The 25,192-nt window shown below is 42.4% G+C and overlaps 1 protein-coding gene across 5 annotated transcripts in view; it reads left to right on the top strand.

The window, feature by feature from the left end:
• Positions 1-25,192, top strand: part of IQGAP2 (IQ motif containing GTPase activating protein 2) — a 315,054-nt gene that overhangs the window by 7,484 nt on the left and 282,378 nt on the right. For 2 of the 5 annotated variants that reach the window (XM_035291370.3, XM_035291369.3), the window contains exon 2: positions 1,369-1,460. The exons of the other annotated variants lie outside the window; for them this stretch is intronic. In XM_035291370.3, coding sequence (XP_035147261.2) covers positions 1,388-1,460 — 73 coding nt within the window. In that variant the 5' untranslated portion in view covers positions 1,369-1,387. The remainder of the gene's footprint in view (positions 1-1,368; positions 1,461-25,192) is intronic. 5 annotated transcript variants of the gene reach the window in all.

The following is a 25,192-nucleotide window of genomic DNA, read 5'->3' as shown; positions in this document are numbered from 1 at the left end:
ATGTGTGGGTAGGCTCTGGGGACTGGAGGTAAGGGACATACTGTGGAATCTTCTATTTATGTAGGCAATAATGGGCAACTGGGGCTGTCCTGAGGGTAGGCACCTGATGCAACTCCACAGTGATGTATCTTCTTGTTTTTTGAAATGCTTTCAAAAAACAACACCCCAAATTTTTCATTAGAGACATGGGCGAGTGGCCCAGTCAAGTGAGTGACGGGGAGGCAGGTGTGGTGAGATGTAGGGATGGGAGCATTTGGTGCTCTCTCTCCCAGCTGCTCAGCGGCCCTTCACCATGCTTCTGGGCTTGGCTATGTCTTTTGGATGAACAGCTTTCCTGGATGGTTTTGTCCATGACTGGTGAATTCTCTAAGAACAGGCAAAAAAAAAAAAAAAAAAAGTTGTACTTAGAGCAGGGCAAGGATCTTAACAACTGAATTCTCTAGGGGGTACGGTTTCTCCCACCTCCTTTTTCCTCATTCTCTCCATCCACTGTGGCAATGTTTACCTTTCAGATTTCACTGATTTACTGTCCTGCAATGACCAGCATCCCAGTTTTGTTGAAGAATGACTTAGACTGTGTTTCCAATTCATTGGCAGTTGCCTGAGGAACTTTCACTTAAGACTTTGTGTGGGATTTTACTAAGCTCTAATTGGACTTTCCTTTAATTTTATAATCGTGTATTATGTATGACTTCTTCTTGCCAAGGTGCCTAAGAGGAGCTGACAGCTGTTTATTTAGTAAATGCAGTGGGTTTCAAAGAGCAGTCTCTGGAGCAGCAGCAGCAGTGGAGCATTGCCTGAGAACTTGTAGAAAAGGCAGATGCCCAGGCCCAACTCAGACCTGCCAAATCAGAAACTCTGCAGCGGGGCCAGCAGTCTGAGTTCTGACAGGCCCTCCAGGTGATTCTGATGCACTAGAGCATCAGAAGGGTAAAGAGGCATTTCTGATATCACAGTTAGTCTTCACTGGGCTTGCAAGTGTTTGTCAAGTAAGTGAAAACACATGGGTATGTTATGGACCGCTTTATTTACAGTATCTCTTGAATGTTTGATTTGTAAACCACATACTAACCCAGGCCTTGATTACTTTACAGGTTCATGTTTATTTTATAGAATTAATTTTGGTATGGCTTTAAGTTTGCTTTTCTTCCTTGTGGGAAGCAAATGTGATTTGGAAGGCGCTGTGGTTTGACTGTATTCCCCAAAGTTCATGTGTTGGAACGTAATCCCCAGTGCAATAGTGTGGGGAGGTAGACGGTAATGAGAAGCGATGAGGCCACCAGAGTTCTGCCCTCATGACAGGTTAATGTTGTTGTGAAAGTGGGTTCTGTAAAAGGATGAGTTTTCCTCCTTCTTTCTCTCTTTCAGCCATGTGATTCCTTTAACCATGTTAGAATGCAGTAAGAAGACCCTTACCAGATGCAGTCCCCTCAGTCTTGGACATCCTAGTCTCCAGAACTGTGAGGAATAAATTTCTTTCTTTCTTTCTTTCTTTTTTTTTTAATAGAAACAGGGTTTTACCCTGTTGGCCAGGATGGTCTCGATCTCTTAACCTCGTGATCCGCCCGCCTTGGCCTCCCAAAGTGCTGGGATTACAGGGGTGAGCCACCACGCCCAGCCCAAATTTCTTCTTTTGAGACCGACTCTTGCTCTGTCACCCAGGCTGGAGGTCAGTGGTGCGATCTTGGCTCACTGCAACCTCTGCCTCCCGGGTTCAAGCGATTCTCCTGCCTCAGCCTCCTGAGTAGTTGGGAGTGCAGGTGCATGCCACCACACCCAGCTAATTTGTGTATTTTTAGTAGAGATGGGGTTTCACCATATTAGTCAGACTGGTCTCAAACTCCTAACCTTGTGATCCACCCACCTCAGTCTCCGAAAGTGCTGGGATTACAGGTGTGAGCCACCATGCCCAATCCTAGCCCTATTTTCTCTTGAGAATGAGAAAATTCTTAAGTTATCTATATGGAAATAGTTATATCTATCAATTTGGATGGGAACCAAATTAATGCTTGTCTATATATACTTAAAAATCTAGGCCAGGCGTGGTGGGTCATGCCTGTAATCCCAGCACTTTGGGAGGCCGAGGCAGGTGGATCATGAGGTCAAGAGATCAAGACCATCCTGGTCAACATGGTAAAACCCTGTCTCTACTAAAAATACAAAAAATTAGCTGGGCATGTTGGCGCATGCCTGTAATCCCAGCTACTCAGGAGGCTGAGGCAGGAGAATTGCCTGAACCCAGGAGGCAGAGGTTGTGGTGAGCCAAGATCAGTCATTGCACTCCAGCCTGGGTAACTGATGGAGCGAAACTCCATCTCAAAAAAAAAAAAAATCTAATATAAGCTGGGTGCCGTGGCTCAAGCTTCTAATCCCAGCACTTTGGGAGGCCAAGGTGGGTGGATCACAAGGTCAAGAGATCAAGACCATTCTGTCCAACCTGGTGAAACCCCTCATCTCTACTAAAAATACAAAAATTAACTGGGCGTAATGGCATGCTTCTGTAGTCCCAGCTACTGAGGAGGCTGAGGTAGGCGAATTGCATGAACCCAGGAGGCAGAGGTTGCAGTGAGCCTAGATCATGCCATTGTACTCCAGCCTGGCAACACAGTGAGACTCCATCTCAAAGAAAAAAAAAAAACCTAATATATTCTATTGTTTCCAGATATAGTTGGGGTGGGGAGAACATTTGGGTTTCTGTGTTGAATATTTGCCATCTTACAAGTGGGTCTTGGAGGTGTCACTCTGAAATTATCAAGCATTCTCTTATTTCATTTAGGCTTCCACTTGAAGGTGGTCATTGCTACTGCTGCTGCTGCTTGTCTAAAAGTCTGAGGGTTTATAATGCTATCTAGATGAGAAGAAACTACTTGAAATGTGTCTTAACCTTTCCACTTGCTTCAGAATGTAGAGTTTGACTTAGCTATCAGGATCAGCCAACCTTGTGGTCAACCCAGTCCTGTGGGAGTTTTAGAAGGGAGATGAGGAAGAGGAAGTACACTTGGTACACTGGGTTCAGCTAACATCCCTCAGGCCTCATCGCCTCTACAAAGTTAATGGAGCTTTGTGTTCATAAGCTCAGTAAAGCTCAACTGAGAGGACTAACTGGAATGTTGGAGCCATTAGGAATCGAAAACCTGGGCTGCAACTCAGGTGCCCACTTTTTTTTTTTTTCTAATACGTTTCATATAAATGTTTGCAAATAACCACTCTATTCCTTACCTCCCCCAAAAGGGATCGTTGTAATCAGCCAGTCTTGGTCCTTGAGATTGTCGCTTTTCTGTTCTTTGCCCCAGTCCTAGATGAAGCAGGCTTCTTAGGGTGGGCTGAGAAGCCTAGTAAGGTAGTCCCATAGGCCGCCCCATGAAATATGACTCTCCATTCACCTACTCCCTAAACTGTGCTTTCTCATGCAAGATCTAGTAAGGCAGCCCACCACAGCCATGCTGCATGCTGAACTCTTAAGAAATTGTCCAAGAACTGGTAGTGATAGAGCTAATACAAACATGTTCTTGCTCTCCATTCTGTTCTTTACTAATGAGTTTTATTCTTCAAAGCAAACAAAGACACATTAATTGGCAAAGAATATATAAGGCTCGGTGTGGTGGCTCAAGCCTGTAATCCCAGCAATTTGGGAGGCCAAGGCAGGAGGATTGCTTAAGGCCAGGAGTTCAAGACCACCCTAGACAACATAGCAAGAGCATGTTTCTACAAAAGTGAAATCAAAAAGAATATATAAAGATAATCTTTTTCTCCACGAGAGCCAGGGTCACCTGAGGCCCTTCCCTGCTTTGGCACTGACTCTGGCGATAGTCTCAAAGCTTTCTTCCTCAGTTCTCCAGTCTAATCTTTGCTATTAGTTTGAATTGGCTAAAAGTTTGGAGGATTGTGCTTGCTTATTCCTCTTCAGTGTGGACTCTGCCTGTGACTTTTCACGTTGGATTAGGGGAACTCTGAGAAAGAAATAGAGCTTATAATGTGCTTCTGTGTTGCAGTTTTGATATCTCTGAAAATGAGTACCTCACTCTGCTAAGTGGGACAAATAAGACAAACCAAACAGGGATAGACATCCTCAGCCTGTGGACCTGTGAATATTTCTAGAAGGTTATGCAAATATCTTTTTTAGAAGTTGCCTTTGGGAGAGGGACTGGGGGCAGGAGTGGGACTATGATCCAAAACAGTTTTTACTATATGCTGTATTACCCTTTGAAAAAATAAAGCAAATGTGTGTTTTTGAAAAATATGGTTCTACGTTTATTACTCTGAGAATAATGTGGACAAAATAGAACAGCAGTAAAATCCACCAGGAATCGGGACTGCATCTTTTGGTCAATGCTGTGTCCCCACTGTCTGGTACATAAGCCAACAAGTCAGCAGTGATTCTGTGTAGGTAATGAGATATTTGGTGATCGGTATTTTTTCCTCCTCTTCAAATTTTCAGCTATACATGTTTTTATAGTTAGACTATAAAAGTTAAGTTAGAAAAATTGTAACAGTTACCGTTTGCTGCTCAAGATACAAAGTTCTCTTTAGCTACAAACTTTGCCGTATGAAAATTACTATGAGAGACAGCTCTATTATTGGGAGGATTCAATGGCAATATAATTTTTCAAGTGTGTATGTGTGTACATGCATAGACAGAGAATGAGGGACAGAAACGTTAACAGGCCCAGGACTCTGTAGTTGTGAAGCTGTTGCAGTTAATAATTTGTGAAAGGGGCTGGGCACATTGGCTCACACCTGTAATTGCACCACTTTGGGAGGCGAAGGCAGGCAGATCACTGGAGGTCAGGGGTTGAAGAACAACCTGACCAGTGTAGCGAAACCCTGTCTCTACTAAAAATACAAAAAAAATTTAGCCAGTCCTGGTGGCATGCGCCTGCAATCCCAGCTATTCCAGAGGCTAAGGCAAGAGAATCCCTTGAATCCAGGAGGCAGAGGTTGCAGTGAGCCGAGATCATGCCACTGCTCTCCAGCATGGGCAACAGAGGGTGACTGTCTCAAAAAAAAAAATGTGAAAGAAAAGTGTGTAGGAAGCAGATCTGTAAAAGGTAGTAAATGAGTCAGCTAGTGTCCATGGGGAAATAAAGGTTGTGACATAAAAGTGGATTGTTCTTTTGACTCACAAAGTGAACTCCGAAGAGCCTGTGAAGAGGTGAACCACTTGTGACTATTCCCTCATTCAACAGGATTTGCTAGATGGCATTTATAAGATGGAATTTACATAGGGTTTATGACCAGATGCCTTCAGGGGTCAAATATGACCACAGCCTTTATAAAATAATAGGAAACTTTGGAATGTCTTTTAGCTGGAGAATTTGCTACCTTAGTCACTCAAATTGGAAGGAAAATATTTGTGAGCAATGTACAGGCAAAACAAGATAGATTAGTCTTGTTTGGCCTCTTGGAAGCTGCCATTGGCCTCAGCATTATGCTGTAAAATGGTGGTAGCTATGGAAGTAATGTCACCTAGACCAATGAGAGACGAGAAGCACTGTGATAGCAAGACCTGCATCTAGCATCTGAGGACCTAGACTGAGGTGCCACTTACTGTGTGACATTGCATATAACTTCTTTGAGCTCTATTTTATTTTTGGAGACAGGGATCTTACTCTGTCACCCAGGCTGGAGTCCAGTGGCATCATCACAGCTCACTGGAGACTTGACCTCCTGGGCTCAAGTGATCCTCCTACTTCAGCCACTTGAGTAGACTGGATGACAGGCATGCATCACCATGCCCAACTAATTAAAAAAAATTATTTTTTGTAGAGACAGTCTTGCTATGTTGCCCAGGCTGGTCTGAGCTTCTTTCTACATTTGAAAACTAAGTTTATGTTTACCCTACCTCAAAAGGGGATGAGATATGGGAGATTGCTCTGAAAATTGTTCAAGTGTCTGTGCATTTATGGTGGGGAGGGATTTGCCACTTATTCGAATAATTCTTTGGTGTAGTTTTATTCGTGTTGAAACAGGTTTATCATTTAATTGTTACCTCAAAGGCAGTGCTACCTTAGCTTTGTGACATCTGCTTTAAATTTATTTATTTATTTATTTATTTATTTATGAGATGAAGTCTTGCTCTGTCACCCAGGCTGGATTGTGGTGGTGGGATCTCGACTTACTGCAACCTCTGCCTCCTGGGTTCAAGTGATTCTCCTACTTCAGTTTCCCAAGTAGTGGAGTTTACAGGCATCTGCTGATACCTGTAATGATACTATGCCCAGCTGATATCTGTATTTTTAGTAGAGACAAAGTTTCCTCATGTTGGCCAGGCTAGTCTCAAAATCCTTACCTTAAGTGATCCACCCACCTCGGCCTCCCAAAGTGCTGGGATTACAGGCATGAGTCACCATGCCTGGCCTATTTATTTATTTTTTGAGACAGGGTCTGGCTCTGTCACCCAGGCTGGAGGGCAGTGGTGCAATCTTGGCTCACTGCAACTTCCGCTTCCCAGGCTGGAGCCATTCTTCCACCTCAGTCTCCCAAATAGCTGGGAGTACAGGTGTGCGCCACCATGCCCAGCTAATTTTTGTATTTTTAGTAGGAGATAAATATTGTATTTTTTTTTTTGAAAGGATGTTTGAAATGATATTTTCCTGGCCAGGAACAGTGGCTCATGCCTTTAATCCCAGCACTTTGGGAGACTCAGGCAGGTGGACCACAAGGTCAGGAGTTCGAGACCTGACCAACATGGTGAAAGCCTGTCTCTACTAAAAATATAAAACTTAGCCAGGTGTGGTGGCGGGTGCCTGTAATCCCACCTATTCCAGAGGCTGAGGTGGGAAAGTCACTTGAACCTGGGAGGCAGAGTTGCGGCGAGCCGAGATCATGCCATTACAGTCCAGCCTGGGCGACAGAGTGAGACTCCATTCCAAAAAAAAGAAAGAAAGAAAGAAAAATCAGATTTTCCTTTCTCTTCCAACTTGAAAGGCAACCTTTTGCATTTCGGTAGCAATATCTTTGAGATGTAACTTTTCTGAATCCTAATACATTATTTCTAGCCAGATTCTTCCTTGTCCATCTTAGCATATCTTTTACTAGGAAGTGTGAATTTTGAAAACACAAGTTAAGAGTAAGAATCTCTGAATCGAGGCTGGACACGGTGGCTCACGCTTGTAATTCCAGCACTTTGGGAGGCAGATGGGAGGATTTCTTGAGCCAAGGAGTTTGAGGTCAACCTAGGCAATGTCGGGAGACTCTGTTTCTATTTTTAAAAAATTAGCTGAGCATAGTGGCATGTGCCTGTGCTCTCAGCTACTCGGGAGACTGACCCAGGAGGATTGCCTGAGCCCAGGAAGTCAAGGCTGCAGTGAATTGTGATTGTGCCACTGCACTCCAGCCTGGGTGACAGAGTGAGACTCCTTCTCAAAAAGAAAAAAAAAAAAAAATCTCTAAATTGAAAAGACTTTAAGAGTAGTTTCTTTGAGACCCATGCTATAGGAAAATATTTCATCAAGAGAAACTACTGTGCTAGGGAGGGGGCATCTGTATTTTTAATACTGGAGGATAAAGCTTGGGAAGGCAATTCTGTTTCCTAATGTGATGACAGAGATTGTTTCTTTATAAAGTTTATGGCTTATTCTTAGGAAAAGTAGGGGTGGGGGAGTGTGGAAGATAGTGTGGCTGGGGTCACTTAAGGCTTGAGAAGGTTTCCTAGGGCTGCTGGGTATCAACAGCAGGCCAGCCTCCTAGGTCAATTGCATGTCCTTGACTACTATCCACGCCAGCATAATATCCCATCTTGGATTAGATATCATTTAACTAATAGTTGTCAATCTGGCTACTCCAGGAGAGCTTTACCAAGAAAATGCGTGTTCCCTGGATATCATCACCATATCCTCTGTTTCTTTGGGGATAGAATTCTGGCATAGATGTCTTCATTTTAATATTTGTTTGTTTGTTTATTTTTTTATTCGACAGGGTCTGCCTTTGTTTCCCAGGCTGGAGTACATTGGCATGATCTTAGCTCACTTTAGCCTTGAACTCCTGGGCTCAAGCTATTCTCCCAAGTAGCTAGGACTACAGGCATGCACACCACACTTGGCTAATTACAAAAAAATTTTTTTGTTGAGACAGGGTCTCACTAAGATTTTTTTGTTTTGTTTTGCTTTGTTTGAGATGCAGACTCACTCTTGCTCAAGATGCAGAGCTCACTGTAACCTCTGCCTCCCAGGTTCAAGCGATTCTCCCGCCTCAGCCTCCCAAGTAGCTGGGATTATAGGCACATGCCACCATGCTCAGCTAATTTTTTGTATTTTTGGTAGATACTGGGTTTCATCATGTTGGCCAGCTGGTCACGAACTCCTGACCTCAAGTGATCCCCCCACCTCAGCCTCCTAAAGTGCTGGGATTAGGTGTGAGCCACTGTGCCTGTCCTCACTAGGGTATTATTTTGCTTTGTTTTTCTATTTTGTTTGCATTTTAATTTTCAAGCTCTCAAAACCTCAAAGAAGAAAGTTACAATGAACATCCATTCCCTTCACTTAGCTTTACCACCTGTTGACATCTTGCCACGCCATTCCATCTACAGACATTGGGATAGCTCACCCCTAAATCCTTCAGTACACATCTGACATACTGAGAAGAAGGGCATTCTTCTCTCCAGCCTCATCCTCAGTGTTGTCATTACTATGTGTTCAGCTCCATTGTTCAATATAAATTCCACACTACGATTTCCCCTGCTTTGCTTTACAGCCATGTTTTAGGATCCAGGTAAGTTTCTCACATTGCCTTTGGCTGTTATGCCTTAAGGCCTTCCCCAGACTGGAACAGTGGTCCCACCATCCTCTCAGTGCAATGACCCTGAATCCCCTGAGGAGTCCAGGCCAGTTTCTGCCAGGTGCATCACATCAGGGGCGACAGTGTCCAACCTCCGACTACTGGTGATGAATAGTTATTTTTAAAAACCTCCCTAGGAGATTCCAATATGCAGCCAAGTTTGGAAATTCATTGAATTAATTAAATCCACCCTACTTTATTTGTATGTGTTTCGTTGTGATAAAATACACATAAAATTATTCTAACCATTTTTCAGCGGACAGTTCTGTGGCATTAAGTACATTTACACTGTTGTGTAACCATCACCACAATCTATCTCTGGAACATTTTTATCTTCTCAAACTGAAACTCCATATACATTAAAAAATAACTCCCGTTCTCTCTCCTCCCAGCACCAGGTGACCACCATTCTACTTTCCATTTCTATGAAATTGACTGCTCCAGGTACCTTATATAAAGGGAAATATACAGTATTTGTTCTTTGATATCTGGCTTATTTCACTTAGCATGTCTTCAGGTTTCAACCATGTTGTAACATGTGTCCATACTTCTTTTTTAAGGCTAAATATTATCCCACTGTATGTACAGGCCACATTTTATTTATCCATTCATTCGTTGATTGATACTTGGGTTATTTCCACCTTTTGGCTATTGTGAGTGCTGCTACTGTGAACATAGGTGTACAAATATCTGTTTGAGCCTTTGCTTTAATTTTGGGTATATACCCAGAACTGGGATTGCCGGATCATGTGGCAATTCTGTTTAGTTTTTTGAGGAATCATTTACCTATCACTTTTTAATAGAGTGAATTGAAGAACACTTCAAAGAATGAAGTATCTGTGACTTGAAGGAAGAACCCCATTAGAATGCCACCCTTTAAGCTCCTATTTGGATTACCTCCTGGGAGATAATGTGTAAATTCATCTTTTCTTCACACGAGATAAAGAGCAATGGGTATAAAGCCTAGCTGTGGTGACTGGGTGCAATGGCTGATGCCTGTAATCCCAGCACTTTGGGAGGCTGAGACAGGAGGATCACTTGAGGCCAGGAGTTGGAGAGCAGCCTGGGCAACATGGCAAAATCCTGTCTCTACCAAAAAAATACAAAAGCTGGACGTAGTGGTGTGTGCCTGTAGTCCCAGCTACTTGGGAGGCTGAGATGGGAGGATCATTTGAGCCCGAGAAGTTGAGGCTGCAGTGAGCCATGATAGTGCCACTGCACTCCAGCCTGGGTGACAATGTGAGACCCTGTCTCAAAAAAATCTAGCATGGCAAAAGTTACTTCTTAGTGACCTCAGGTGTGACCTCAGCTATGCAAGACAAGGGTTATAGTTTTTCATTTACATTAAACATAACTTTTTAGAGTTTTTAAAGCTTTTGATTGGTGACTTAAATAGTGCACAGACAACATGTTGCCTTTGGCCTCTGTAAATAGTATAAAATGAAGTAACAGGCTGCTTCTTGGAGCTTATGGGATTTTCAAAATAGAATATTATTTTGTTAACCTGGCTCATCCTAATACTGCTCTTGAGTAAGGTCTTAACTTCCCTAGCTCATGTTGTTTAGCTATAAAATGGAGATAATAATGGCAATCAGAATGGCATAACCTAATCTATGTGCTTGGTGCCACATAGAAAGCATTCATTCAGTGCGAGCTATTCATATAATATTTCCCATTGACTTCAAAGGTGTTCAGACAATCCCAATGCACCAGAAGCTGGTATTTTTAAGTGAGTTATTACCCTTTTACAGGAGTTGGCATCTATTTGATTGTCATGAGACGAGACTGGCCTGAGGCCTCTCGAATGGTGGTTCTTAACTGGAGCAAAAGGTGGCAGGGGCATGTGAGAGCTCTAGAGTAACTGTGGCCTTAAAGTAAGTAGAAACTATGTATTTCCTAAGGGCTAGTGTTGGTAATTTTTGTGGATTGCTGAGGCCATGGGGTCCAGATTAAGCAAGTGTTCCAAGGAGTCTGACTTTGTTGTGCTTCGACTGAGGTGGATCCAGGACTCTCAGGTGGCTGTTTTTGAAGGCTGATCATTCTTCACTCCTTTGGAAATTAGCCAAGAATGATAAAAACAACAGTTAACTCCATGTAACCAATGGTTGTCTCTTAATGATTAGTTTGGAGCTTGTGCTAAGTACTACATGTAGAGTTCCCAGGATTATTTAACATGAGAAAATGTTGAGAGCCTAGTAAATATTGAAACTAGACAATCCTACTTTGGTGGAAAATCCTGATCTGAATCCTGGGTCTCTGGTCTGTCTCTGGCTCCCTTGTGCAATCTAGGGGGGGAATTGTGCTTCATGCCTGGTAGGAGAGGACAGGACTATGAGAAGGAGCATGTGCACACAGCTCCAAGAAGTGGGGTCTGGTTTCTACACTTTCTGTCAGCTTAATCTCAAATGGTGCTTCTATATGCCGGGTCCTATTTTAAGCACCTTGTAGGATTTGTCCAATTTAATCCTTATAACTAAACTCTGAGGTTGGTAATGTTATTCCCATTTTGTCGATGGGAAAACAGGTACAGAAACATTAAGTAACTTGTCAAGGTACATCTAGTAAGTGGCAGAATGAACCAGGCGATGCTGTGCCAGGGTTTTGAATACAAGCTAGAAAGACAGCTTTTAGGTATCTGGTACTCTGTCTTCTGAGTAAAAAATTTATCCATTTTATTAGTTTCCTGTTTGTTCCTGCCATAAAAAATTAACAACAATCAACTCAATATAGCCATTAAATATGGGAAAAGGGAGAATTTTAGACATTCTAAATTTTTTGGCACGGTAACTAACTAATCATGAACAGTGATGTGCATTGCCAGGGAAGAAGCTGGGAGTTAGTGGGGTTGGCTGGTGCCTGCTATTGAAATGGTGATTAGTCAGCTGGGCTAGGTGGCTCACACCTGTAATCCCAGCACTTTAGGAGGACAAGACGGGCGGATCACGAAGTCAGGAGTTCAAGAACAGCCTGGCCAAGATGGTAAAACCCTGTCTCTACTAAAAATACAAAAATTAGCCAGGCAAGGTGGCAGGTGCATATAATCCCAGCTACTCGGGAGGCTGAGGTAGGAGAATTGCTGAACCTGGGAGGCAGATGTTGCATTGAGCCAAGATTGTGCCGCTGCACTCTAGCCTGGGCAACGGAGCAAGACACCCTCTTAAAAAAAATGGTGCTTGGTCATCAGCTGAGAAGTCATCACAAAAACAGATGAAAGAAGAAAGAGTGGGAAGAGAGCAGAAGTAGCAGATATGCAAGAAAGGATTTAGAAGCATCAAAAGGCACATGAAGCCATGGCGGGCACCAGCCTAGTGAGAGAGGGCACAGTAAGACTATCACTGTTTAGAAGAAAGTAACTCATGAAGATAATTTGAATTAATCACATTAATTTGACTTAATCATTTGAAGTCACAGTCTGTCAGACTTAAGGTGTATTCACATTCTGAAGAGGGAAACTGGGAAGTGTGGAATCCTTTATAGAGGATTCTATAGAGCAGTTTTCTACCAAGTTTATATTGTACCACCTGTAGGTTTAGCCAACATTTAAACAGAAAATAGGCTCATTTTGAAGCTCTTTAATCAGGCAGGATGGCAGAGGCATACATTGTTCTTAACATAATTTCTATGGCAACAGGACTTTCTGAAATAAATCCATAACTCAAGTATGAATATCCACTTTCTGTTTTTTGCCTTGGCTAATCAAAAACAGAGACCCAATTTTGAGACAACTGTTGAATTTGCGAGGGGCTTAAACATTGTTTTCAGTGTGTTTATCCCCCCTCCCTTCATTATACTTGTCTTATTTTCCCTTTACCCAATTTTAGAATTTCTTTATATTTATAAACGTTTTTTCCTCCTAACACATCTTTGTTGTTTTTTTTTTTAATTTTGTTTTATTTTTTAAAATTTTTCTTGGGATATTCTAGAATGAATGAATGTTTCTTTGAGATGGCATTTCACTCATTGCCCAGGCTGGAGTGCAATGGCACATCTTGGCTCACTATGAACTCCTCCCTGGTTCAGGTGATTCTCCTGTCTTGGCCTCCCAAGTAGCTGGGATTACAGACATGCGCCACCATGCCTGGCTAATTTTGTATTTTTAGTAAAAGCAGGGTTTCTCCATGTTGGTCAGGCTGGTCTCGAACTCCTGACCTCAGGTGATCCACCCAACTCGGCCTCCCAAAGTGCTGGGATTACAGGCATGAGCCACCGTGCCTGGTCACAGATGTATCTTTGTAAATCCCTCAAATATTTTTAGGAAGGACATGAGATATAATTAGTGTTCACTTGACCAGTAAGCGGTTGGGATGCTCTCTGCCCTCAGGGAGCTACCTGTAGGCGATATGGCACAGTGGCCCAGAGCTGGGCTCTGGCTCTGTCATTTGCCAACGCTTAGCTCTGATTTCTTCTCCTTCGACCTGAAGTAATAAAATTGTAGTACCTGCCTGATGGCATTATTAGGACAAAATGGAACAGCAAATATAAGCATTCTCACAGAGTGCACAGTGAGAGGAAGAGGAAGTATTCTGTGAAGAGGAGCCAGGCAGGGCCGGGCGTGGTGGCTCACGCCTGTAATCCCAGCACTTTGGGAGGCCGAGGCAAGCGAATCACGAGGTCAGGAGTTCGAGACCAGCCAGGCCAAGATGGTGAAACGCTGTCTCTACTAAAAATATAAAAATTAGCCAGGCACAGTGGTAGGTGCCTATAATCCCAGCTACTCAGGAGGCTGAGGCAGGAGAATTGCTTGAACCTGGGAGGCGGAGGTTGCAGTGAGTCAAGATCACCCTACTGCCCTCCAGCCTGGCACGTAGCGACAGAGCAACACTTTGTCTCAAAAAAAAAAAGAGGACACAGGCTGTGCCCAGGCCTGGCCTTAATGCATGCATGCATGTAGGATTGATTAGGGACAGGAGAGTACAGCGCATGGAGGGTTTTGACTGCCACGGCTGACAAGGATTCTATAGGCACTGAGGGGGCACCCACAGTCGGACCTTTCCTGCTCCTGCCTCTTCAGCTTTCTTTATCTGCTTTGGGATACTAAGCCCATTCCTTTCTTGCTGTTTGTTTCCCTGCATTTGCTTAATCCATCTAGAGCCCTACACTCAGTGAAGTTGTGGTGGGGGTGGGGAGAGGGAAAGGAGGGACGGGGCGGGGGTGGGGGTGGTCTGCCCTCTCTAGTGGTTCCAGCAGAACTGCGATATGAGTTCAACACTCATAACACTGGTGACCAAGACTATTCTGGGAGACAGATTCTTCATTAAAATTTTATTGCTTGGTTTCCTTCTTCTTCTCTATCCTCTTTATTTACTACCTTCTGTAATACATAAACTTTTGAAGTCTGAATAGCAAACAGCTGTTAATGTTGCCATTGGAGAACCACAGACACAACTTAAAATAAACTGATTGGTTTATAATGACACGGAGAAATGCTTATTCATGAAGCAAAAAGGCAAGATACACTGTAGGGAAGTTAGAACCTAAATATGGGGGAAGAACTGGAAGGAAATGTGTCAATTCTTAACAGTTGTTGTAGATAGAATGATGTTTCCTGTTCTGTAGTCTTCACTTTTCCCAGAGAGACTCGTAAGTATTGTAAGCAAAAGAAAAAAAATACGTTAGTTTTTGTTTTGTTTGTTTTGTTTTGAGACAGAGTTTTACTCTTGTCACCCAGACTGGAGTGCAGTGGTGTGATCGTAGCTCACTGCAACCTCCACCTCACAGGTTCAAGCAATTCTCCTGCCTCAGTCTCTGGAGTAGCTTGGATTACGGGCGTGTGTCACCATGCCCAGCCAATTTTTGTATTATTAAAAGAGATGGGGTTTTATCATGTTGGCCAGACTGGTCTCGAACTGACTTCAGGTGATCCTCCCACCTCCGCCTCCCAAAGTACTGGGATTACAGGTGTGAGCCACCACACCTGGCCCATATTAGTTCTTATATTATTCATTCTGATTATGAGAGACGGAGTTTTCATCTGCTTGGATTTGACTGGTGTGGGCATTATTAGGGCAAAATGGTACAGCAAATACAAGCACTCTCACAGAGAGTGCCCAGTGAGAGGAGGAGGAAGTGAGGTCCCAGGCGGGCGTTACTGATGGGATGAATTGCCAATGATCAACTTGCTGGCCTTCCTTTTAGGTTACGTTTTCCCTGAGCCTTTGAGCTCCATAACACCACTTGTGCCTCATGGATCAGTGCATGCGTACCACACAGAAATGTGAGTTGTTCGTGCATGCTGGAGCTAGAAATTGAAGGATAGACTCAGTTTGAAGTAGAAATTCCTGGGTACTAACTTCATGGATCAGTTTCAGAGCAGGTTTTCCCATGGTCTGTGCCAATATCCTCACTCTTGACTCTCTCAAGTCAGTAGGATTAGAATGTGTTTGCGCAGTTCTGGATTTTCCTTCATCGGCATCCAGTCATTTTCAGTGAGCAGAATTTCGGTCAGCTGGCACATCACCAGCAAGGGCCAAATTAGACATAATTGCACATCAGTTTCACGTTAAGGTCTGTGGCTTAATGTGCTCTGCAAAAGCATGCCAGGCCTGTAGCTTTGTTCTCCCTGGGAACAGCGTGCCCCAGAAGAAAGGTTACAGTATAAATCATCATCCAAACCTAGACACCTAGGAAAGGGGGCTTCTATTAGTTTTTCCAAGGCAACCGTATAAATTGTGCCAGGAGTATGGTCACCCTGCACATAAGAATGGGTCTGTGCAGTGAGATTCACTTTCCTAGACAGTCTTTTCAGCAACCTTTGGAGCAGAAGGGAAACCAAACAGTTTGAGAGGATGCCACAGCATTCCAGAAAAGGGGAAGCAGGGGTTCCTTTTCAGGAAAGTTGAGCTAAAAATAGAACATCACCATTCAGCAGTTGCTCAGGCTCTTCAAACACTGGGGCTTGTGCCATTGTTCTTTTTCTTTGCATTCCTTATGAGTCCTGGCTCCGTTTTCTTTGTGTTGTAAAGGAACTGGTCTATGTGCTGAGTCTACTGGGAAGCAGCCCCATTAATACACGAAGGGCACTGGACGAGAGGATCACTAAGGCCCCTTCCAGCTCTCACAGCCCATGATTTTATAATAGGTAACCTAAGGCCTGTGCTGCATGGGTAATGAGGAAGGACAAGTAGGGGCACTTCTTGATGAAAGGACAGGGTCCTTGCCCCTCCATCCCTGGCTGTCAGACACTCAATGGCTGGCTCTTCTCTGAGCCAAGTGGGGGAAAAACCATGGAAGGAGGGAGGGAGGGAGGGAGGATGTGTGTGTGTGTGTGTGTGTGTGTGTGTGTATGTGTGCGTGCGCGTGCATGCATGCGTAGGACTTTACTGAAAAACAAGTTGCATAGTGGAGTGATCAGTATGTACTGGGTGGTGGGCACTGAGAGGGAAGAGAAAATAACATTAGAGGCAGGGTGTGGTGGCTCATGCCTGTAATCCCAGCACTTTGGGAGGCCGAGGCGGAGTTCGAGACCAGCCTGACCAACATGGTGAAACCCCATCTCTACTACAAATACAGAAATTAGCTGGGTGTGGTGGTACGTGCCTGTAATCCCAGCTATTTGTGAGGTTGAGGCAGGAGAATCATTTGAACCCAGGAGGTGGAGGTTGCAGTGAGCTGAGAGTGTGCCACTGCACTCCAGCCTGGGCAACAGAGTGAGACTCCATCACAAAAAAGAAAAAAAAAGGACAATAACATTAGAGTTAATCCTGTATACAGGTCAGAGTTTCACAGCCTCAGTACTGCTAAATGTAGGACTGGACAGTTCTTGGGTCTGGGGTGCTGGCTGTGCATTGTAAGATATTTAGCATCGTCCCTGGCACACTCAATTCCAGTTGCAGTCCCTTCACTTGTGACAGCACAACATGTCTCCAGACATTGCCACATGCCCCCGGTTGAGAAACTGTTATAGGTAAAGAAACAAAATTGTTTTCTGGACATTTCTTTTTGTGCAGCTGTGTGTTGCCTGGCTAAGCTCCCACCTTAAGCTTTTATAATACCATTTACTGGACCAATTAGTGTTTGTGACAGTGGGTGGTGATTTAAAATGAAATACCCACACTTTCATGTTCTTGGATTTGGCTTTGAAATAAAGTGAGCTGAGTTCTCCCCCGTCCCCTTGCAAGAGTGCCTGAATAATGAGGTCTTTCTGCTAGGAATAGGATTATGCTGGTTCCCACAACTTAAAACTATTTTTTCAACATTTCTATTGTGACTGCATCGTAGGTTTTATTCTGACAGAAACGTTCCATTTGAAATGAAGGTTCTCTAGAACAGTGTTTCCCACACTTGAATGTGTATGTTTCATGTGAGGATTTGGTGAAATTGCAGATACTGTTCCCACAGGTCTGGGCTGGGCCCCGAGACTCTGCAGGTGTAACAAGCTCCCAGGTGATGCCGGACCTCCAGGTCTCCAGGCCACACTTAGTAGTGAGGCTCTCTACTAAGGACCAGTTCTCAACAGCAAAAGAAATGGTGACACATATGTCCAGGCAGATGATGAAAGGCTCTGAGCAGGAGCAGCGTACGCTTTCAGCAATCTGTTGTGTGCAGGGCCGCTCACAGACCCTTCTGTGCGTTGGAGGTGACCACCTGAGTCCATCTGCAGCCTTGCAGGCTGTCAAGCAGTGGGAAGACAAATGCCTGCAGTGCCTTACCTAGCACTGAGGGGAGCAGTTTAACAGGACAGCCTGAGACAGATGGCTGCACCCCCTGAATGGGCACTGAAGGGGTAAACCAGCCCCAGAGAGGCAGCAGATTGGACTGTTAGACTCTGAGCTATTTGGTGGCTCCCTGGGTATGGTTTGATCAGAGACACAACAAGGAAAACCAGCCCCCAGAGGGCTTTGGCCTGCCTTTCTGCTTGCCCAGCTCTGCAGGGTGATGGGCAGCCAGACACCTTTTTTCCTAGCTCAGCGCTGCCCTTGTTATCCTGAAGCTTTGTTGCTGTGGGTCTGCTGGGTACCTGAGAAGGGAGAAGGAATGGGGTGTAGCATTGGGCACCAAGTGAATTTTGGTACTTAAGACATTTTTCTTTCTAGTTTTTATTCCTTTTTTTTCTTTTTAAAAATATATGTTAAAATTAGCTAACATTTCCATCACCTTGATGAAGGGTGTTAAAGTAAACTTGTGCCCTTCATAATTCTTTGAAATTAGAAGAACATCAATCTATGAAAGTCTTCGTAAGAGAATTGAAGTCCAGAGATCCTGCCCAAACCTTAAATCCCAAGTTCACTGAGGATTTGCATTTGAGTATTTTTGCTCAGATGAATGAAAAGGACACACACACACACACACACACACACACACACCTGTTTCATTTGTATAGGATTTAGGATGTTTTTAAGTTTTCTCACAGCATCCCTCTAGGTAGAGAGAGTAGAAATCTCTAGCCTGTGGTTAGGGACAGGAGTTCCAGTGATTTAAAGACTGATTTGATGTCCTAGTCCACTCCTCGGAGTCCTTGGATGTGTCTTTATAGCTGGAAGTAATAGGATTTGAGGTGTGAAAAATGTTACCTGCCTGGATTAGGCAGATGGACCTATATATGTGGTTCCAGTTACATAGTGCTCTGTAACAAATTACCCCAAAACTTAGTGGAATGAAATCATCAGCATCTTATTTGCACACATTCTTTGGGTCAGGAATCCAGACAGGACACAGCAGGAATGACTTGTCTCTGCTCCATTTACTGGACCAATTAACAAGCTTCAGCTGAGAAGACTCAAACTGCTGGGGGCTGAAATCATCTGAAAGCTTTTCCACCTATATGACTGGTACCTGGGCTGGGATGACTTGAAGGCTAGACTCATCTGGGGCTGTTCACCAGAGCATCTGCAGGTTGACTTCATGGTGCTCGGGCTTCCTGCAGCACGGCAGCTGGCTTCCCAAGTCGGGGGGTTCCAAGAGTGGGCATCCCCACAGAACAAATGTTCCAAGTGACTATGTGGAAGCTGTGTGGATTTTTATAACTTAGTTTTGGAAGTCAGATAACAGCATTTCTGCCCCTCTTTATTAGTTAACAGCTATTGCAAGTCTCCCCAGATTCAAGAAGAGAGGACACAACTCTTGATGGAAGGGATCAAAAAAATTCACAGCCGCTTAAACAAAAAAAAACACATAAGCCATTTCATGCTACACCGTGGCGCTAATTTGGTAGAAGATTAGCTTGAGTAGAAGTCAGCAAAGCTGCATCAAGAATGAGTTAACTGTAAATGGGGGGAAAATATGAACTGTGTACATTATGAAGAATTCATGAAAATAATTGCGGTTAGTAGAAAAATTCAAGTTAACCTAAATGCCTAGCAATTGGAGAGTGGCTCAAATAAATCATAAATAAAATATTAGGAATATGATGCAGACTTTTAAAAGAATGAGGTAGCTCTATATGTGATTATTTAAGAGTATGTCCAAGATCTGTTAAGTGAGAAAACTATTTACAGAAAAATATATATGCAATGATGCATTAATATTTTAACATAACATGTACATATATATGTAAAAATTTAGGAAATAGTCTTAAAAATGATATTAAACTGTTAGTGGGGATTTCTACTGTAGATTAGTGTAGCATCTGGTTGGGTAATAGGAAGGAGAACTCACTTCTCACTCTATAGTTCTATGGTGTTTACATTTTTAAATGTATTACGTTTTCCTATATTGCTCTTATGATATGAATTGCTATGTGATTTTTGTTTGTTTTGTTTTGTTTTGTTTTGGAGTTTTGCTCTTGTTGCTCTGGAGTGCGATGGCATGATCTTGGCTCACTGCAACCTCCAGCTCACTGCAACCTCTGCCTCACTGCAACCTCCGCCTCCCAGGTTCAAGCAATTCTCTTGCCTCAGCCTCCCAAATAGCTGGGATTATAGGTGTCTGCCACCACACCCAGCTAATTTTTTGTATTTTTAGTAGAGATGGGGTTTCACCAGGTTGGCCATGATGGTCTTGAACTCCTGACCTCAGGTAATGCACCCACCTCAGCCTCCCAAAGTGCTCGGATTACAGGTGTGAGCCACCACGTCTGGCCCAATATGTGAGATTTAACTTTTAAAATACATTAATTTGGTTACTTTATAAATATAAAACTATAAAATATGTTTCATAGTTTTTCCCCACCCCCCCCCAAGTATGTTTCATATTTTAACATAAAATACAAAGTTTAATTTGGTAAACATTTTTCTCCCTGGGAGTGTTACTGAACTTCACATTCCTTGTATTTTATTGTATGAATTGGTACAGTAGGTGTGGCATGTGCACAGAAAGGCACTAATCTGTTTGGCCTGCTTTGTTTGACATGCTTCGTAGTTGTGAGAGAAATTTAAGAATGCCCAGTCTGGGCCAGCTGCAGTGGCTCACACCTGTAATCCCAGCACTTTGGGAGGTTGAAGTGGGTGGATCACCTGAGGTCAATAGTTCAAGACCAGCCTGACCAACATAGCGAAACCCTGTCTCTACTAAAAATACAAAAATTAGTTGGGCATGGTGGTGGGTGCCTGTAATCCCAGCTACTCAGGAGGCCCAGTCAAGAAAACTGCTTAAACGTGGGAAGTGTAGGTTGCAATAAGCCAAGATCACGCCATTGCACTCCAGCCTAAGCAACAAAAGCGAAACTCTGTCTTAAAAAAAAAAGCCAGTCTTACTGTTTTTGTTTCTCTTATTACTCAGGCAGTCTCCACAGTGGCAGAAGTTCCTGGAATGTGTGGTGATTCCAAATAGTCTTTTTATAATGATTTTAGTGGAAATTAAGAGTAGACATACTCATGTTAGGTTGAGCCATTTAAACTTGTATTATCTCCCAAATAGAATTGACTATATTTATAATATAATTATTACAGATAATCAAATTAAGGAAATTCAGTGACATTAGAAAAGATTTATGGCTTTAATCAAATTCAGAGGGTGGATTTCTTTCTCTTTTTCTTTTTTTTTTTTGAGATGGAGTCTTGCTCTGTTGCCCAGGGTGGAGTTCATTGGCAGGGTGTCAGCTCACTGCATCCTCTCCCTCCCTGGTTCAAGCGTTTCTCATGCCTCAGCCTCCCCAGTAGTTGGGATTATAGGTGTGTGCCACCACGCCCAGCTAATTTTTGTATTTTGAGTAGAGATGTGGTTTCACCATGTTGGCCAGGCTGGTCTCAAACTCCTGACCTCAGGTGATCCACCTGCCTCAGCTTCCCAAAGTGCTAGGATTACAGGGGTGAGCCACCACTCTTGGCCCAGACTGATCTATTTCTGGGCTAATCTTTTGGGGTGGGTTTTTTGGAGCATCACATACCCCTCAAGCTAATAGAACAGGGTAGAAGCTAAGATGGAGATCTAGAGCTGCATTTTAAAGGTGCCAGTCCTCTGCTTATTTCCTGTGTTGTATAGTAACCTGATCATGCCTCATTTTTCAATTATTTTATTATTTAAATTAGTATCATACAATAAGTAGTAAAGGTAATTTACCTAGTCCCAGGGACTGAGCTGTGCTCTGGCTGGGCAATGAGTTAGTTGATACTTCCTGCCTGTATAACATTTATGGTTTAATAGGATAGACTGAAACGTAAAATAAGTGATTATGAGAAGATAGGCTCATCACAACTTTGAGAGAAACACCCGGCTGGATACTCTCTGTTTGCCCTTCCCAATCCACCATGCTCTGTGCCCTTGGAGGCAGACCATTATGGATCACATATGGGGCCCCTTGCCCTGTGGCTTTGGAGTATTTATTTCCCCTGCTCTTTTCATCCCTCAACTTCCTTACATTTGTAAAATGGGATATTGTCTAACTAGTCAGGGTCCAGGCAGGAAAGAAATGGTACTCAAAACAGTCTAATTGCAAAGAGTTTAATGACAAATTTCACAAAGACGTGAACAAGGTAAGGGAAACTAGCAAGAATTGTGGGGTGCCTGGGAGGTACCTCAAATATTTGCAAATATTTTTCTCTCATTCTGTTTTTACTCTGTTGGTTATCTCTTTTGCTGCGCAGATGCTTTTTGGCTTAGTTAGGTTCCATTTATTTGTTTTTGGCACATTTGCTTTTAGGGTCTTAGTCATGAATTCTTTGCCTAGGCCAGTGTCCAGAAGAATTTTTCCTAGGTTTTCTTATAGAACTTTTATGGTTTTAGTCTTGGATTTAAGTCTTTGATCCAAGACTTCAGGCTCTGGGTGGTTGGTGGTTGTATGTTACTCTGCTGAAAGCCACAGCTTCCATAGGGTGGCCCTCTCTTACAGCTGTTGTTGCAGTTAAATTCTTGCTGAATTCTGGCAATTAATCCTCCTCCTGGAAAACACTTAAACGAACAAACAAAAATGCACATAACTCTTCTATCCCTTCAGACCTACGGGAGGTGGTGTTTGCTGTTTCTAGCCTCCCAAGTACCCAACAATTCTTGCAAGTTTCCTTACCTTATTCATGTCTTTGTGAAATTTCGTTAAACTCTTTGCAATTAGACTGTTTTGAGTACCATTATTTTCCTGCTTGAACCCTGAGTAGTTTGATAATATCCCGTTTTACAAATGTGAGGAAGTTGAGGCATAGAGATCAATGAATATCAGAACTGGGATTCAAATTCAGAGTATTTTACGTCGTAGCTAATTCTTAACCTCAGTGTTTTCCTATTTGTCACATTGCAGGAATTCTCATAGTCATGTTTACAAATTGGGGGGAAACCTGAGGGAAAATCTTTTACCTGTTAGCTATAGCTATGAAGTTATGAGGCTATAAAACAAACTAGCTCTTAAATAGTTCAATAAACAACATCCTTCCAATCAACTCCTGTAGGTCAGAGTTTTTGTTATTTCTTTTAGAATTGCCATCAGATTCATGTTATCAGCGAGGAAGGAAAAAATAATCTAAAAGTAATCAAACCTTCAATTTGCCACCGTATTCTCTCGGCTTGGTTCAGGTTGACTACTGGTTGTTCGCAAACACCTGATTCATAGAGGACCAAGTTTAAGGATATATATTTTAAAAATTATTAAAATTTCAGTAGCTTTTGGAGTACAAGGGTTTTTGATACGTGGATGAATTGTATAGTGGTGATTCTAAGATGTTTAGTGTGCTTGTCACCTGCATAGTATACATTGTGCCCAATACATAGTTTTATATCCCTCTTCACGTTCCCACCCTCCTCTTTCTGAGTCTCCAAAGTCCATTATGCCACTCTGTACGCCTTTGTATACCCATAGCTTAGCTCCTGCTCACAAGTGAGAATGTAGAGGTGTTTGATTTTCCATTCCTGAGTTGACCTCCAGCTCCATTCAAGTTGCTGCAAAAGACATTATTTCATTGTTTTTTTTATGGCTGACTTGTATTCCATGGTATATATAGTCCACATTTTCTTGATTCACTTATTGGTCAATGGGCACTTAGATTGTTTCCATATCTTTGCAATTGTGAACTGTGCTGCATTAAACATACACATGCAGGTCCCTTTTTGATCTAATGGCTTCTTTTCCTTTGGGTAGATACGCAGTAGTGGGATTATTGGATTGAATGGTAAATCTACTTTTAGTTCTTTAAGAAATCTTCATACTGGTTTTCAAAGAGGTTGTACTAATTTACATTCTTACCCACCGTGTATAAGCATTCCCTTTTCACTACATCCATGCCAATATCTATTGTTTTTTAACTTTTTATTAGTGGCCATTTTGGCTGGAGTAAGGTGTTATCTCATTGTGGTTTTAACTTGCATTTTTCTGATTAGTGATGTTGAGCATTTTTTCGTGTGTTTCTTGGCCATTTGTATATTTTCTTTTGAGAAATGTCTACTCATGTCATTTGCTCACTTTTTGATGGTATTCTTCCTTTTTTTTTTGCTGATTTGAGTTTCTTGTAGATTCTGGTTATTTCACCTTTGTTGTATGAATACTTTGCAAATATTTTCTCCCATTCTGTGGGTTGTCTGTTTACTCCCATGGTTGTTTCTGTTGCTGTGCAGAAGCTTTTCAGTTAAGTCTTACTTATTTGTTTTTGTTACATTTGCCTTTAGGGTGTTAGTCATAAATTCTTTGCCTAGGCCAACGTCCAGAAGAGTTTTTCCTGGGTTTTCTTCTGTACTTTTTATGGTTTCATATCTTAGAAGTCTTTGAGCCATTTTGAGTTAATTTTTGTATACTGTGAGAGGGATTCATTTCATTCTTCTGCTTGTGACTATCCTGTTTTCCCAGCACCAACTATTAAATAGGATATCCTTTTCCCAATTTATGTTTTTGTATGTTTTGTCAAAGACCACTTGGTTGTATTTGAGTTTTTATTTCTGTTCCATTGATCTGTGTATCTAGTTTTATACCAGTACCATGCTATTTTGGTAACTACAGCCTTGCAGTATAATTTGAAGTCAGGTAATGTGATACCTCCAGATTTGTTCTTTTTGCTTAGGATTGCTTTGGCTATTCAGGCTCTTTTTTGGTTCCATGTGAACTCTAGGATTTTTTCTCTAGTCACGTGAAATATGATGTTGGTATTTTGAAAGGATTTCATTGAATTTGTAGGTTGCTTTAGGCAGTATGGTCATTTTCACAATATTGATTCTTGTAATCCATAAGCACAGGACATGTTTACATTTGCTTAAAGAAATCTGTGATTTCTTTAAGTGGCGTTTTGTAGCTTTCCTTGTAGTGATCTATCCTCTCTTTAGTTAAATGTATTCCTGGGTTTGAGGTGGTTTTTTTTTTTTTTTTTGCAGCTGTTATAAAAGGAATTAAGCTCTTGATTTGATTCTCAGCTTTGTCATTGTTTGTGTATAGCAGTGCTACTGATTTGTATACATTGATTTTTGTGACCTGAGACTTTACTGAATTCATTTTTCAAATCTAGGAGTCTTTTGAAGAGTCTTTAGAGTTTTCTAGATAAATGATTTTATCATCAGCAAACAATGGTAGTTTGACTTTGTCATTTCTAATCTGGATGCCCTTTATTTCTTTTTCTTGCCTGATTGCTCTGGCTAGAACTTTCAGTAGTATGTTGAATAGAAGTGGCAAAAGTGTGCATCTCTGTCTTGTGCCAATACTCGGGGGGAATACTTTCAACTTTTCTTCATTCAATATAATGTTGGCTTGTGGGTTTGTAATATATGACTTTTAGTGCTTTGAGACATGTCCTTTCTGTACCTGAGTTTTTGAGATTTTTTTTTTTATCATAAAAGAATGCTGGGTTTTATTGAATGCTTTTTCTGCATCAATTGAGATAATCATATGTTGTGGGTTTTTTTTTTTTTTTTTTTTTGAGATGGAGTCTTTCTCTGTTGTCAGGCTGGAGTACAGTGGCACGATCTTGGCTCACTGTAACCCCTGCCTCCTGGGTTCAAGTGATTCTTCTGCCTCAGCCTCACAAGTAGCTGGGACTATAGGCGCATGCCACAACACCCAGCTAATTTTTGTATTTTTATTAGAAATGGGGTTTCACCATGTTGGCCAAGATAGTCTCGATCTCTTGACCTCATG

The sequence above is a fragment of the Callithrix jacchus genome, chromosome 2, assembly GCF_049354715.1.
Source record: "Callithrix jacchus isolate 240 chromosome 2, calJac240_pri, whole genome shotgun sequence".
In the NCBI taxonomy this organism is placed as follows: Eukaryota; Metazoa; Chordata; class Mammalia; order Primates; family Cebidae; genus Callithrix; species Callithrix jacchus.
The sequence above is the reverse complement of the archived record's forward strand: the minus strand, read 5'-3'. Positions and strand labels throughout refer to the sequence as shown.